Raw genomic sequence first — 17876 nt, 5'->3', positions numbered from 1 at the left:
TTGCGGTTAAGTGACTTTCTCAGGGTTACACAGCTAGGAAGTATTAAGTGTCTGAGGTCACATTTGAATTCAGATCCTTCTATTCCAGAGCTGGTGCTCTATCCACTACACTACCTAGCTGTCCCTATACGTTATCTTAAGTGATCTTTACAACAATCCTGTGGCATAGATACCATTGTTATCTCACTTTTATAGATGGAAAAATTGAGGCTTAGATAGGTAAAAGGATCACATAAGGGCAGGTTTGAATTTAGACCTGATTCTAACTATAGTATTTTATCTATATATCATCTAACTGCCACTATTCAGTAAACTCCAGGCATTCACTGTTACTTGTAGGATAAAGTGTAAACTTCTGTGACTGGATAGGCTCAAAGGTATATAATTTCTGAATTTTTATGAATTTTATTAAAATGGATCTATACTTTAAAACTCTACTTTTGTAAAGAAAATTAATCACTTGTATTTGGCAAAAATTCACCCTGAGTTAATGCTGTCAGCTAATTTATTTATTTATACTAGATTGGTTGCTTTAATCCAGAGCTGTTATGCAGTCTCCATTTCCTGGATGCTAGAAAATAGGATGAAATTTGAATGGGAGCTGGGATGCAATGACTAAAGAGAGGTTATACTCAATGTCCTGTGGTAGGAGAAAAGGATGGTTCAGGATGATTTTGGTATATCCCTTGCTAAAAGGAGAGGAAAATCCTTCTGAGTCAAATTTTGCCCCGTTTAATGACACCTTATGTTTACACTTTTAATGCTTTTGTTTAAATTCTTGCATATTCTCATTTGTGTGAACACTGCTTCCTTAAAATTTAAGTTTTTTAAAGATAGGAACAAATAATTTCTTTTTGTTGTTGTTTTTTTATTTTCCTGGCACAAAGAAGGACTTAATAAATGCTTGTGGATTCATCCAATGATTAATTGTTTGTAGGGACTTTTCTGGTTCTAATGCTCTATAACTCTAACTAAAGCTAAGTTACTTGACCATAGTCATACAACTAGTAAATATTAGAAGTAGAATTGTTTGGTAACACAGTTGATACAGTGTTGATCCATGGGGTCAGAAAGATCTTGGTTTGAAATCTAAGTAACATTTATTAGATGTATGATCCTGTGCTTGTTACTTAACTTCTCTTAACCTCAATTTCCTCCTCTGTAAAATGAGAGATTTAGTCTTAATGTTCTCATATCTCTTTCAAGCTCTAAATCTAGGATTACATGATCCATGGGTGCAGATCCAAGTTCAGTCCTCTTTACTCTATAAAACTCTTACTCTTTGGAATGGTACATTCAACTTTTTAAGACTTTCAAATAGCTTATATCTAGTATAGTTCTCATTAGTACCCAAAGAAAGATATACCTTTAGCTAATGGCTCTACAGTGATGATTTCACTGCTGTTGCCTCTCCCTGCTGAAGTCACAGCCACCACCCAGACACTGTATTGTTGATTCCGATTCAGGTTAGGAATTCTGTAGGAAAATGCATCAGGAGATGCTTCAAATTCACTGTTAACCTGTAATAGGAGACATAAATATTTCCACATTTAGAGGCAAAAGTTAAACTTATATTATATAAGGGAACAATTTAGTCCAGTGAATGGAAAGAGTATGGGACTTTGATTTAAAGAACTTCATCTGAATGTTGGTTCTATTACTTAATTTGGACAAATTACTAAACCTCAGTTACCATTTCTATATGGTATAGAAAATTGGAATAGATGATCTCTAATGTTCCTTCTGGCTCTAGGCTCTATGACCTTGGTAGGGAAGTGAGTAATATAATAACTGATTTAGGATTTTGAGTGTCATCACAAAAAAGGCTTTAGTGTAAGTAAAAGTATTGGTGATTTGAACATTAATCCCCCTACTCAATAAAATCCAGTGACTCACTCCCTGTCATCCTGTTTGGCATTCAAAGCCCCAGATGACCTCTTCCCTGCTCCACACACCTTTCCAATCTTTTCAGTCTTATACCTCCATCAGATGCCACTTACAGCAGAGAAGAGAGATTCCCTAGAGTAAATTTAAAAGAAAATTCATTTTCCAATAACCTTCAAGAGTACTCAAAGTTGGGCTTAATTCAATTTTAAACTCGTGATAAAACACACAAAAAAATAAATGAACAAAATATGGAAAAAAAAAACAAAATTCAGGAAAAACCAAAATTAAGATTCCTACAATACATAGTATTAAAGTTGAGGGCCAATCCCAGACAGAATGGGGCCATAGACAACAATGTAATAAGAGTAACCTGAATATTCAGATTATCCCTATGGGAAGGGAAAAGTGCTGAAATCATGATTCAGAAGCATGCTAACTGTGGTCTTCACTGTCCTACATAATCATGGGGAAGATAGATGCAATTCCTATGGCTGTTTTTGAATCTCAAAATTTTAGTGACTCAGTCTGCCTGTAATCAGTCTGAGGTTAGCTGGAGAGGCTTGGCAAATCAAGTTAACAAGCATTTATTAGGTGCCTACTTAATAGGCACTGTGAGTGAAATAAGGAGATGGCAGCTGAGGGGGTGATAATGATGGGTACTTAGGGGAAAAAGTGGCTGAGAGGGTAAAGAACAGCAGCTGGGGAGGTGGTGGGCAGGGTGGCGATCACAAAGAACTAAGAATAAAGATACTGATTAAATACCTCTGAGATGTGAGGAAAATTTTGCCTTCTCTTTTTGGTCCTTTTATATAACTTGCTAACCTAGCAGAAAAAATGACCACGGTAGAACCAGAACTAGAAACATTAGCTTCTAGATTACAAAATGAACTTGATTTTATTCTGGTGTGATTGCACAATTCATAGGGACCTAACATAATATCCAGGTTCTGGCCAAAAAGATGGAGGGGAATTAGAAGAGGACTAAAAGAAAGGTTACCTTAGTGGGAAAAGAAAGTCATGATCTGGAAAGAATCATCTCTTACCCTTTTCTTGTTGGTAAAGAAAGAAAAAAGGACATACTTAGCCAGTGTCACTATATGGAAACACTTGATAAGTGTGGATACTATATCAGGGGTATACTTTTAAAACTTTGATTCAATGTTTTTCTGCATTAGAAACTTATTCTTATAATTATTTTTTCTCTTAAGAAATTCTTACTGATTTGTTCCTAAATATATTTAATATATATATGTATTATAGGAATCTTAATTTTGATTTGTCATAAATTTTGCTTGTTTTGTATTTATGTTCATTTATCTTTTGTCTCTTATACCTTGAGTTTTAAAATGAATTAAAATAAACATTGACTACTCTTAAAGATGATTGGGAATTGAATTTTCTTTTAAATTTAAAATTTTGTTAGATATTTTCTCATTTCTGATGTACAATTTATTTTAAGATATACTTTTATTTATTTTTTTATGTCTTATTTTCTTATTAAAGATTGTCATTTGGATTTTTAATATTGTTTTATCTTTTTAGTTAAAATATTTTATGAATTTTGCTTTCCCATTTTCTTTGTGTAACTACTACTAACATAATGAACATATATTCTCTTATTGCTTATGCACATTTTTTGTGTGTCACTTGATGCTAAATTGTTATGTAATAAAATGGAATAACATTATTATTATAGCTTATCACTTTGTTGATAATTGACATATTAATGTTTTTACTGTTCACTCTCATTGTTAGAGTTTATCTAAATTGTTTTGTCAGTTAGTGAATTGCACTTTGTTGGATGCAATTCACTAACTGAATTAAAACAATTAGAAATGACAACTTTAAGTCACATCAATAACAATATGGTGGATTAGAAATTTTCTGATCCCTCTGACATCTCAGACCTTTCCAAAACAGGAATTATTTGTCCAAAGATAAAGCAGCTTAAACCATTTTCATGTTATAGTATATCCAGAATCCAAAAGGAAGAAAAAAATTAGAAACCCTGGAATTGATGGTGATTGAATTCACTCAGCAATCCTAACCAACATTGTGCACTCTCAGCAATGAGGCTGCACTAGCAGCCACAAGACTGTGACATAAGATTACACCAAAATACACCCGGTATACCAATCCCATATCTCTTTTAGATGTCATAAAGACCCCAAATCCAAGATTTGGAAGTTTCTTCTGGCTTCAATAGCCAGCTTAGCCACTGTTTTTCAAGAACAAGACCCTACCAGATGCTGTAACTTGGAAAAGCTAATGCTGCAAAGCCCTGGACCATCTAATTCTGTACTGGCAGGTTGCCAGTATTGGAGAAATTGATCAGAGATCAAGAGAAAATTGGAGAAATTAAGGCAGCCTCAACCAGGGTTGGGGAAAACAGCCCAATGTGTGTCCATAAAAAGTAGGCTCTTAAGTTTTCATGCTGGACCAGAAAATTCTGTATGTAGAGAGAACAGTGCTTTACTCCACCAAACCAGAGGGAAAAGTACAAAACTCAGCTGGATGAATTTTGAACAGCAAAAGTCAATTGGGACAAACATCTAAACTGGTGAACTATGATTTTCCAAAGGTGAGATGAGGATGCAATATTTTGAGATCTCCCCCCCCCCAAAGAAACAATAATAAGAGAGGAGGGATTCAGAAGTGAGCAATAAAGCAAATAAGGTAGAAGAGGGGCAGAAGAGAGGAGACTGAAAGTACCAAAGATTTCAGGAAGAAGAACTTTCAAAACCCTTGATAGAAAACAGATAAATCAACATGGATAATAATAATAATAGAAGGAAATATGGCCTTCAAATCTGGTAAATGAGTTGAAGCATCAATGAATAAATATGGCAAAACAAAAACTATCCAACATTCAATGAGACAAAGGATTCTGTAAAGAGAACATGGGGCTACATGATGCATTATTCCTGAGTATTCTAAAAGAAAAATTAGAATTTTGAGAGCAGAATTTGTCTTATGTAGCAAAAAATAAAGAGCAGAAAAGGAAAAAAATGGAGTGTAACGGCAAATCTCACCAAAGAAATAAAAAAATAATAAATATGGAATTCAAATACACAGAAGTAAAAGACAACCTAGAAGAAGCAAAAACAAAAATATTAAAAGAAAATATGCTCATTATGCAAAAAAATCATAAATCTCTAAGATAGTATTCATAGAGACAACCTGTCTCTAGAAGAAATGACAGGACAAAAAACCTTGACGCTATAATAAAGAAAATAATACAAGAGAATGTCTGAACATAGAAAATGATTTACTAATTGAAAGAATTTACAGAAAAAAGACTGAAAACTCCAACACATAACACAGTTAGATCTAAATTATTCAATTCAGAAACAAACTTTATAATAGATCAAGAGAAAATTCTTCCAAAGCAAAGAGTATTTGGATAATTCAAGATATTTCTGGATCCAGTAGAAAAAGGAAGATATATAATACTGTGTTTTGAAGAGCCCTGGATCTTAGGATGTAGGTCAAGGTGACTTACCCTATAAATCTAAGCTTGACCATACCAGACAAAAATAAGCAAACTGAAGGACAAAGAACTAAAATTTTAAACTGAGAAATGATTTGAAAAGAGAAATAAAAGGAAACAGATTAAAACATTTCAGTGGTCAAATTTTATAGCACCTCGGTAAAATATGTAACATTTTAATAATCAGTTACTACTCAGGAAAGATATAAATAACTTGATCACATCCAAAATACTTAAGATTGAAAGAATTTATTTTTTTGATGAAAAATTTATTATACATTATGTTCATTTTGCTCAGCCATTAGAAATGTAGCTCTTGTTTATGTGATTGAATATTGAAGCAGGATAATAATACAAAATTATCTTAAAATCAAAAAATCTTTGTTTACCAATTAAAAGATAAATCTTAAAAACTTACAAAGACTGAATTATTTAAAGATGTTAGTAATTTTTAAAAATGTCTTCATAGCTTAATACTATTTTATTTTTCTCCCAATTACCTATAAATATATTTCGAATTCCAAATTCTTTTTCCCTATCTTCTCTCCTCAATGAGAATGCAAGCAATTTGTTATAGATTATACTTGTGCAATTATGCAATGCAAGTTTCCAGATTAATCATATTGTGAAAGAAAACACTGACAAAAAACAAACAAACAACACAATAAAAATAAGGTTTTAAAAAAGTATGCTTCATGCACGCAGAGAGAGGACTGTGGGGACTGAGTGTGGATCACAATATAGTATTTTCACCTTTTTTATTGTTGTTTGCTTGCATTTTGTTTTCTTTCTCATTTTTCCTTTTTGATCTAATGTTTCTTGTGCACCATGATAATTGTGGAAATATGTATAGAAGAATTGCACTTTTAACATATTGGATTACTTGTCATCTAGGGGAAGGGGTAGAGGAAGGGAAAGGAAAAAAAAGGTTTTGCAAAGATGAATATTGAAAATTATCTATGCATATGTTTTGAAAATACACAGTTTTAATAAAAAATATATGCTTCAATTTGTATTCAGACTTCATAATTTTCTGGGGATTAATAGCATGTCATCATAAATCCTTCAGAATTGTCTTGGATCATTGTATTGCCAAATACAATGTGGGATATTTTGCCCCATTTTACCTCTGCCTTTCTCCTTCTTTAAGCAAATTAATTTTATCACCCCTTATTTTTATTTTTTAGATATAAATCCATTATATTCAATTCATATAGAGTAGTGTTGAAGGAGAAAATGTGAGAAATTGCCTAAGCTCTCCCAAGCTTTCCTTGAAACAATTTTAAATCAAGTCTCTAAATGAATTCTAAAGTGATAGATCTTACAAAAGGATGGAATGAAGCCATTTTCCAGGCCAATGTAACTTAGGCCTGCATGATAGATCTATCTTATTTCATGCAACCCAGCATGGGTGATGTCCAGACAAACCAGCGAAAGGTACCTAACCTTCACATAAATCAACAATCCATTTTATCAGTCCAATAGCCCAGTGGACCAGTGAACCAGTTGTAATGAATCCAGCCCTAATGTAACAGTGATCTTCCAACCCTGGATCCTTAGTAGAACAGGACCCTGCCTCTCCTCTACCACCCTCTCTGTGAAAGAACCTTGGGACAGTGCACTGAGAGTCCCAGAAATAGAGTTCAACTTTAAAAGAAGGCATAAGTAAGGTGGACAGTATGCAAACAACAATAAAAAAGCCCTGATTATAGAAAGCTACCAAGGTCACAGAGAAGATCAAAATACAAATTCAGAAAGGACAACAATGGCAAAACACCTACATGTAAAGCCTTAAAAACAAATATGATTTGGTCTCAAGCCCAAAAAAGTCTCCCCTGGAAAAGTTCAAAAATGATTTTGAAAATTAAATAAGTGTGATAGAAGAACATTGGAAAAAGAAATGATATGTGCAAGAAACTCAGGTAAAAAGAGTCAACAGCTTGGTAAAGGAAACATAAAAATCATTGAAAAAAGGGATTCCTTAAAAAGTAGAATTGGCCAAATGGAAAAGGAGGTACAAAAGGTAAATGAAGAAAATAATTCCTTAAAAGTTAGAACTGGGGGAAAATGCAAAGGAAGGTTGCCTAGCTGCATAAGATCTAAAACTATATTATAAAACAGTGGTCATCAAAACCATTTGATAGTACTAAGAAACAGAATAGTAGATCAGTGAAAGAGGTTAGGTTCATAAGACAGTAATCAATGACTATAATAATGTAGTGTTTGATAAACACCAACTTCTGTAATAAAAACTATTTGACAAAAATTGTTGAAAAAAATGAAAATAATATGGCAGATACTGGGCAATGACCAACATCTAACACTGTGGATCTAAGACAAAGTTGAAATGGGTTCTTGATTGAGACATAAAGAGTAGTACTATAAGCAAATTAAGAGAACAAGGGTTAATCTGCCTCTCAGATCTGTAGAAAAGGGAAGAGTTTATAGTCAAAAAAGAATTGGAGAATATTATGAAAAGCAAAATGATTAATTTTGATTACATTAAATAAAAAAAAAAAAAAGGTTTTTTTGTACAAACAGAAACCAATGCAGCCAAGATTAGAAGGAAAGCAGAAAGCTGGGGAAAAATCTTTCCAAGCAGTGTTTCTGATAAAGGTCTCATGTGAAGACTGAGTTAACATGCTGGAGACCTTAGAATCAGCCAGAATCAGGATAAGCAAAAGTCTTCCTTGATCTTTATTCTTGGTCTTTCAGGGTAGAAGTGAATTGGATGGACTCAGGATCTCCACGACTTCTCCTCTTCGTCGCCTGCCCAAAAGTGACTCTGGCTAGTCTTATTCCACTCCCTAGTCCCTCCTACAATTCTCTGTATACACCAATTATTGACCCAGCACAGAATAGTGGGAAAGGCCATTTTTCAAGCATATGCTAATAGAGTATTGTCCAATTGGTAATTAGTCCTAAGTGCTCAGTTGTCCAACCTCAGTGCATCAACTCAAGAGTTTTAGCCCTTTACAATCTCATTTCTACAATATATAAAGAACTGTCAGATTTATAAGAATACAAGTCATTTCCTAATTGAAAAATAGCCAAAGGATATGAACAGACAATTTTAAGATGAAGAAATTAAAGCAATTTCTAGTCATATGAGCAAATGCTCTAAATCACTATTGATTAGAGAAATGCAAGTTAAGACAACTTCAAACCTCTCAGATTGACTATAATGACAGGAAAAGATAAGGATGAATATTGGAGAGAATGTGAGAAAACTGGAACACTAATACATTTTTGGTGGAATTGTGAACTGATCCAACCATTCTGGAGAGCAATTTAGAACTTTGCCCAAAGGGTTAAAAAAAACTGATCCAGCAGTGTTTCTACTGGATCTGTATCCCAAAGAAATAATAAAAGTAAGAAAAGGACCCACATGTTAAAAAAGGTTTGCAGCTGCCCTTTTTGTAGTGGCAAGAAACTTGAAATTGAATTCATACCCATCAGTTGGGGAATGGGTGAACATGTTATGATATACAAAGGTAATGGAAGATTATTATTCCATAAGACATGATGAGCATTCTAATTTCAGAAAAGCCTAGAAAGACTCAGATAAACTGATACTAAGTGAAGTTAGCAGAACTAAGAGAACATTGTACACAGTAACAAAATAATTAGGTGATGATCAACTGTGATAGATTTAGCTCTTTTTAACAATGAGATAATCCAAGATAATTCATTTTTTAACGTTTTATTTATTTTTTTAAAAAATTATTTAATTTTAAAAACAGAATAAGCAAAAGGAAAAACAGATTTGGAATATAAAACAAACTGAAACCAAACAAAAGAGAATATTGTCATGTGTCCAGCAGAACATGAGGGAGGATTCAAAATATATAACAACAAATTATGAGGTCAAGAAATATACATATATGTATATGTATACACACACACACACACATATATATGTAGAAGAAATTATATTCAAAAGTGCCCATCTTTTCTTTATTTTCTTGTAAATTGTTCTTTTGTACTCTGCAAGCAGGCTATAGTTAAGAAAGGATATATTTATGTATCTATTTGTAGATATATACTTACACATACATACACATATTCCCTCCCAGCCACCCCCCCCCGCTCCCCTCTCCCACATTTTTCCTGTCCCTATCAACTCTTTGCTCTGATTTTGCTCCTAACTTGCCTTGGTGTTACTTAACCTCCCCCATACTTGGATTCCCTCCCTTGTCTTCTTTCTACATCCTTTACTTCATGGTCTGCCTATCCTCCCCTCCCCAATTTCTTTACAGATTTTGGAGGGCTCTATACCCTCATGGTATATATGTAATGTTGCTTATTAATCTATTTCAATGTGAGTAGGTTTTCAAAACTATTAGCCCTTCTATCCCCTCTAATACCTCTGTATTCTTCCTTTATACCTCATTTGTATAACATAATTACTATTTTTACTTTGATTCTGTCACAATCTTTCTTTTGAGCTCATTTATTGATGATGTTGATCTTAAAGATGTACTATTCATTTCACATGTTAAAAAAAAAAACAATTTAACAATGTTTAGTGCCTTGAAATTGACTTATGACTTTGGCTCTTATATATTACATTTTCTATTATGTTCTAGTTTGGTGCATAGAAAATCCTGAAGATCTTGCAAATTCATTGAATATACATTTTTTTCTCATTCAATATTATAAATAATATTGTTGGATGTGATATTTTTGACTTCAAGTCTAATTCTTTTCATTTTTGGTAGATATGATTCCAGGAGCTGTACTCTTTTATTGTAGCTGCTGATAAATCCTGTACAATTCTAATTGCAGCTCCAGCATATTTAAATTTCTTTTTTCTCGTTTCTTGCAATATTTTCTTTGTGATCTGAGGGTTTCAAAATATGACAATAATGTTCCTATGGGTTTTCGATGGTGGTGATTGATGGATTTTTTTCCATTTCTATCTTTCCCTCATGCTGAATCACTCCAGGACAATTTTTAAAAATTATTTCTTGCATTATTGTGTCAAGATCCTTTTTTGGGTCACAACTTTCAGGCAGTCCAATTATTTTTATATTTTTCTCTTCTTGATGTGTTCTCCAGATCTATCATTTTCAAAATAAGATGTTTTACATTCTGTTCAATTTTTTTTCATTCTTTTTAATCTGTTTTCTCATTTCTTGTTCTTACACTTTTATTGGCTTCCTCTTGCCCAATTCTAATTTTCAGAGTTATTTTTGTCTTTTAGACTCTGTACCTTCTTTTCTAATTGGTTAACATTTTTGTTTCATAATCTTGTTTTTTTTTGGATGGTTTTTATTTATTTATTTAGGGTTTTTTTGTTTGTTTTTTGTTTTTTTTAGTTTTTCCTCAATGTCTCTCATTTGAGTTTTAAATTCTGTTCAAGTTCTTTCTCTGGACAGAGAGCCATTTCACATTACTCTTTGCAGTAAAAGCTTTTTTTTTTTACTTCATTGTCCTCTTCTGAAGATGAACCTGGTCTTCCTTGTCCCAATAGTATGTTTTTATAGTTGGGTTCTTGTTTGCCAATTTATTTTTTTTAATAAGATGTATTAGTATAAGCATCTCTAATCCTGGGATGAGGGGGATGGTGCCTCTGACTTCATCCCTGCTCTCTCCTCTGACCAGGAACCCTAAACCAAGAGATTCACACTCCAGCAAGTACCCACAGCCAGCAGTGCTCCTGACTCTCTACCTCTGAACTCATGCATGGATTGGTTCCTTCTCACTCAGAGCCTTGTCCCAGCACCATAGCTGGATCTGGTATTCCCAATCAGCCACTCACTCAATCTTCCCAGACTCAAATCTTAGTTCCACAGACAGTCCTGGAGGTAAAAGTCTCTGTGGAGCTGAGGCTCCAGCCATACCCAGCTAGCCCCAGAACTTTCCACTTGGTGTTTCTGTGGAACTAGCTAGGAGGTGTCTACACTTCACATGTGTTAATCTCTTATTTACATCTTTCTTCAGATCTTCTCAGGTTGTACCTAGAGGTCCCCTGGTGTGTTCCAAGTTTTCTTGACTTTTCATCAGTCTATTTTCCCTGAGGAGCAAATTTGTTCTATTTGTGTGGAAAATATAAATAGCTTAAAATTTACCAACTTATCTGCCATTTTCCCAGACCCTGATCCAATACAATTCCAATAAATAGATTTGGAATAGAAAGTGCCATTTGCATCCAAAAAGAGAACTATGGATGCTGAATATGAATCAAAACAGTCTTTTCATCTTTTTTTTTTGTTTGCTTGCATTTTTTTCTTTCTAGTGCTTTTTTCCCTTACAATTAAATTTTTCTTGTACAGCATGATGAATATGGAAATATGTTTAGAATAATTTCTTATATTTAACTATATCAGATTTCTTGTGAAGATAGGAGGAGAAAGAAACATTTGGAAGACAAGGCTTTGTCAAGGTGAATGTTGATAACTATCTTTGCATGTATTTGGAAAAATTAAAAATAACTATTAAAAATTAGAATTGGGCAAGTCGAAACTAATGATTTCTATGAGACCTTATTGGCCTAGCTGAAAGTCATAATAAAAATAGGTGTCTGGAGAACCTCTTTCAAGAACTTATCAAATAAATCTGTTCTGATATCTGGGAACCAGAGAGTAAAATCATAAAGGAAAAAATACACTGATCACTTCCTAAAAGTGATCCCCAAATGATAACTCCCAGGAATACTGTAGCCAAATGCTTGAACTTTAAGGTCAGGAAGGAAATACTATTATATCTAGAAAGAAAAAAATTCAAATATTGAGGAGCCACAGTCAGGATTACACAGGATTTAGCAGCTTTCTACATTATACTATCTATTAGAGGCTTTAGAATATGATATTTCAAAAAGCTAAAGAGTTTGGATTATAGCCAATAATCAACTACCTAGCAAAACTGAGCATATTTTTTCAAAGGAAGATGTGATATTCAGTGTAATAAGGGACTTTCAAGCACTCCTGATGAAAAGACCAAAACTGAATAAAAAAAATCTTCCTTTCAAATACAAGACTGAAGAGAAACATAAAAAGGTAAACAAGAAAAAACAAAAAAACCTGTTATTTAATAAACTTAAAATGTTTACCTGCTACATTGGAATATGAAACTTCTTAAGAACTGTATCTCTATTCAGGCAGTAAAAATAATATACATAAACAGAGTATATAGATATATGTTAACTCTGATATAAAAAATTAAGAGGTAAAAAAGAATATTCCACTAAGACAAGGGGGAAGGGAGAGATATTATGGGATAAAATATTTCATATGAAGAGGTGTGAAAGATCTATTACAGTGGAAAGAAAAAATGGGGAGGAGTGAACATTGTTTAAATCTTATTTTCACTGGACTTGGGTCAAAGAGGGAATAACAAACATGCTCAGTTTCATATAAAACTTTATCTTTCTTTGTAGGGAAGTAGAAAAAGAGGGGGACAAAAAAAAGGGAAAGTGTCTAATAGAAAGTAGGGCATATGAAGGGAAGTGGTGATCAGAAGCAAAATATTCATAAGTGGGCACAAAATGAAAGGAGAGAAAGAGAAAAATAAATGGAGAAATAGGATAGGATGGAAGAAATACACAGGTAATGGTCATAACTGTAATTATGAATGGAATGAACTCTCTCACAAAATAAAAATTAGATTAAAAACCAGCAACCTAAATATGTTATTTAAAAGTAACACACTTGAAGCAGAGAGATCCATGGAGGAAAGATAAAAAACTGGAACAGAATCTATTATGCTTCCACTGAAGTTTAAAAAACAAAAACCAAACACAGAGATATCAATCATGATCTCAGAAAAAGCAAAAGCAAAAATAGATCTATTTAAAAGAGATAGGGGAGGAGATTATATCTTGCAAAAAGGATATCATAGACAATGAACTTATATCAATATTAAGCATTTATGCAAGAAATGGTATAACATTCAAATTTCTAAAGAAGTTACAGGAGAAAATAGACACTAAAATTGAGGACCTCAACCTTTTTCTCTCAAAACTAGACACATCTACCCACAAAATAAACAAGAAATAAGTTAAGGATATGAATAGAATTTTAGAAAAGTTAGATATGATAGCCCTCTAAAGAATATTTCATGGGAAGATGCTCCAAGTTATTATTAATCAGAGAAATGCAAATTAAGACAACTCTAAGATACCACTACACAACTGTCAGATTGGCTAAGATGACAGGAAAAAATAATGATGATTGTTGGAGGGGATGTGGGAAAACTGGGACATTGATGCATTGTTGGTGGAGTTGTGAAAGAATCCAACCATTTTGGAGAGTAGTTTGGAACTATGCTCATACCCTTTGATCCAGCAATGTTACTACTGGGCTTATATCCCAAAGAGATTATAAAGAAGGGAAAGGGACCTGTATGTGCACGAATGTTTGTGGCAGCCCTTTTTGTAGTGGCTAGAAACTGGAAACTGAATGGATGTCCATCAGTTGGAGAATGGCTGAATAAATTGTGGTATATGAATATTATGGAATATTACTGTTCTGTAAGAAATGACCAACAGGATGATTTCAGAAAGGCCTGGAGAGACTTACACGAACTGATGCTGAGTGAAATGAGCAGGACCAGGAGATCATTATATACTTCAACAACAATATTATATGATGACCAGTTCTGATGGACCTGGCCATCCTCAGCAACGAGATCAACCAAATCATTTCCAATGGAGCAGTAATGAACTGAACCAGCTACGCCCAGAGAAAGAACTCTGGGTGATGACTAAAAACCATTACATTGAATTCCCAATCCTTATATTTATGCCCACCTGCATTTTTGATTTCCTTCACAAGCTAATTGTACAATATTTCAAAGTCTGATTCTTTTTGTACAGCAAAATAACGTTTTGGTCATGTATACTTATTGTGTATCTAATTTATATTTTAATGTATTTAACATCTACTGGTCATCCTGCCATCTAGGGGAGGGGGTGGGGGGATAAGAGGTGAAAAATTGGAACAAGAGGTTTGGCAGTTGTTAATGCTGTAAAGTTACCCATGCATATAACCTGTAAATAAAAGGCTATTAATAAAAAAAAAAAGAAAAAAAAGAATATTTCATGGGGATAGAAATGAAAATACCTTTTTCTCAGTAATACTTTATAACACTTACCCTAAAATTAACCATATATTAGGCATAAAACCTCACAATCAAATGTAGAAGGTAGAAGTATGGAATTCATTCTTTATAAATCATGATGAAAGATAAATGACATTTACTAAAGTGACTTGGAAAGAGATTAAAATTAATTAGAAACTAAATAATCTAATCATAAAGAATAAATGGATTAGAGAACAAATCACAGAAACAATTTCATAGAAAAGAATGACAAGAGACAACATGCTAACAATTATGGGATGCAGCAATATATAGGGGAAAATTTATGTCTCTAAATGCTTATTTCAATAAAATAGAGGAAGAGAAGATCAATAAATTGGGCATACAACTAAAAAAGTGAGAAAAAGGACAAATAAAAAGCCTTCAATTAAAAAAAATCAGAAATCCTTAAAATCAAAGTAGAGATTAATATAATTGAAAGTAAGAAAATCATTGAACTAATAAAACTAAGTGATGCTTTATGAAACAACAATAAAATAGATAAATTATTTGTTAAATTGATTAAAAAACAAATCTGTATCAAAAAATGAAAAGAGTGGAATTCAACACCAATGAAAAGGAAATTAAAGCAAGAATTAAGAGCTATTTTTCTCAATTGTATGCCAATAAATCTGACAACCTAAGAGAAATGGATTAATATTTACAAAAACAATAAGTTTCTCAGATTAAGAAAAGAGGAAATACTTAAATAATCCCACATTAGCAAAAGAAATCGAACAAGTCCTCAATGAACTCCATAAGAAAAAATCCTCAGGATTAAATGGATTCACAAGTGAATTTCGCCAAACATTTAAAGAACAATTAATTCCAATATTACATAAAGTATTTTGGAAAATTGGTAAAGAAGAAACCCTACCAAATTTATTTAATGACCAAATATGATGCCAAATGAATATGAATAGCCAAAACAAAGAAAACTATAAGCCAATTTCCCTAATAAATATTGATGTAAAAAATTTTAAAATAACAGGAAAGAAATTACAGCAATACATCACCAGGATGACACACAGTGAATAAGTGGGATCTATACTAGGAATGGAGGGTTAGTTCAATATTAGGAAAACTAGCAGTATAATTGACCATATCAATAACAAAATGAATAGAAATCATCTGTTTATCTCAATAGATGGAGAAAGATTTTGACTAAATACTACATCCATTCCTATTAAAAATTCTTTTCAGCATAGGAATAACTGAAGCTTTTCCTCAAAATAACTAGTATCTATTTAAAACCATCAACCAGCATTATCTGTAATAGGGATAAGTTAGAAGATTTCCCAATAAGTTTAGCATTTGTGACAAAAAATGTCCATTATTACCACTATTATTCAAAATTGTTCTTGACATGTTAGCTTTAGCAATAAGAGAAAAAAAAACAAGTAGAAAAATTAGAATAGGTAATGAGGAAAGAAAACTATTTTTGCAGATGATAAGATGATATACTTAGACACTCCTAAAAAGTAAAATAAAAAACTCCTTGATATAGTAAAAACTTTAGCAAAGTTGAAGGATATAAAATAAACACATGTAAATCATTAGCATTTCCATATACTAACAAAAAGCTGCAAACAGAGAGAGAGAAATTCCATTTCAAATAATTGTAGACATTATAAAATATTTGGAAATCTACCTACCACAATAAATTCAGCAACTTAATGAACACAATTACAAAATACTTGACACACAAATAAAGTAAGTTCTAAGCAACTGGAAAAATATGCATTTTCTCATGGATAGGCCAAGGCAATTAAATAAAAATGCCAATTCTAGCTAAATTAATTATTTTATTTAGTACTGTACTAATCAACCTACCAAAATTATTTTATAGAGGTAAAATTTATAAAGGTAAAAAAATTACAAAAAAATTTCAAGAATATCAAGAGAATTAATGAAAACAAATGTGAAGAAAGGTGCTTCAGTTATATGAGATGTCTAACTAGTGGAAATCATCAGAACTATTTGATATTGGCTAAGAAATAGAGTGGTAAATAAGTGAAATATAAAGGTACACAAGAGATGGTAGTAAATGACCATAGGAAAGTATTGTCTGATAAAACCAAAGATCCCAGCATCTGGAATATGAATACACTATTTACAAAAACTACTTGGAAAATTGGAACTCAATTAGGCAGAAACTAGGTATTATACTAACATCTTAAACTATATACCAAGATGAGGTCAAAATAAATACATGATTTGGACATAAAGTCTAATATCATAAATAAAGTATGAGAGCATAGAATAGCTTATCTGACAGATCTATGGAGAAAGGAAGAATTTTTGCTCAAAAAAGAGAGAGAACATTAAGAAATGTAAATGGGTAATTTTTCTTATATTAAGTTAAAATCTTTTCCATAAACAAAACCAATACTACCAAATTAAGAAGGAAAGCAGAAAGCTGGGAAACATTTTTTACATCAAGTGTTTTTGATAAAGGTTTCATTTCTCTAATATATTGAGAATTGTGTCAGATTTATAAGAACAGAAGTCATTCTCCAATTGATAAATGGCAAAGGATATGATCAAGCAGTTTTCAGATGAACAAATCAAATCTATCTTTAATCATATGAAGAAAGGCTCCAAATCACTGTTGATTAGAGAAATGCAAATTAAACAACCTTGAGGTTCCATACTTATCAGATTGACTAATATGACAGAAAATAAAAATGATAAATGTTGGAGAAGATTTGGAAAATTAGGTCACTAATGGACTATGGATGAAGTTATAAACATATCTAATCATTCTGGAGATCAATTTGAAACTACGCCCAAAGGTCAACCAAATTGTTTTATACCCTTTGATTCAGCAACACCAATACTAGAGCTATATCCCAAAGAGACCATAAAAATGGAAAAAAGACCTACATGTACAAAATTATTAATAGTAATTTTTTTTGTAGTGGCAAAAAATTGAAAAGTGAGGAGATGCTCATCCATTGAGGAATGTTTGAGCATGTTGTGATAAATGATTGTAACGGAATATTATTATGGCATAAGAAATGATTATAAGGTAGATTGTAGAAAATTCTGGAAAGACTTAAAGGAAGGATACTAAATGAAGTGAGCAGAACCACAAAACACTGGATAAAGTATCAGTAACATTGTAGGATGATCAACTGTGATTGAATTAGCTCTTTTCAGCAATACAATGGTCCAAGAAAAGTCCAAAAGACTAATGGAAAACATCCACAGTCAGAGAAGGAAGTAATGGAATCCAAATACAAATCAAAGCATACTATTTTCACCTTTCACCCTTTTTGTTCTTTTTTCTTCTTTGACATGATTAAGAAAAAAAAATATGCATTACATAATTGCACAATATAACATACCAAATTGATTACTGTCTTAAGAAGAGAGGAGTGAAGGAGAAAGAAAACTTGGAACTCAAATTTTTATT

The 17876-nt window shown here is 32.4% G+C and overlaps 1 protein-coding gene across 2 annotated transcripts in view; it reads right to left on the bottom strand.

The window, feature by feature from the left end:
• The window catches only part of DSCAM (DS cell adhesion molecule), a 683895-nt gene that overhangs the window by 63235 nt on the left and 602784 nt on the right, over nucleotides 1-17876 (bottom strand). For both annotated transcript variants that reach the window (XM_031959192.1, XM_031959191.1), the window contains exon 21: nucleotides 1367-1520. In XM_031959192.1, coding sequence (XP_031815052.1) covers nucleotides 1367-1520 — 154 coding nt within the window. The remainder of the gene's footprint in view (nucleotides 1-1366; nucleotides 1521-17876) is intronic.

Source organism: Sarcophilus harrisii, chromosome 3 (genome assembly GCF_902635505.1).
Source record: "Sarcophilus harrisii chromosome 3, mSarHar1.11, whole genome shotgun sequence".
Classification (NCBI taxonomy): Eukaryota; Metazoa; Chordata; class Mammalia; order Dasyuromorphia; family Dasyuridae; genus Sarcophilus; species Sarcophilus harrisii.
This window is presented reverse-complemented; position numbering and strand designations above follow the sequence as displayed.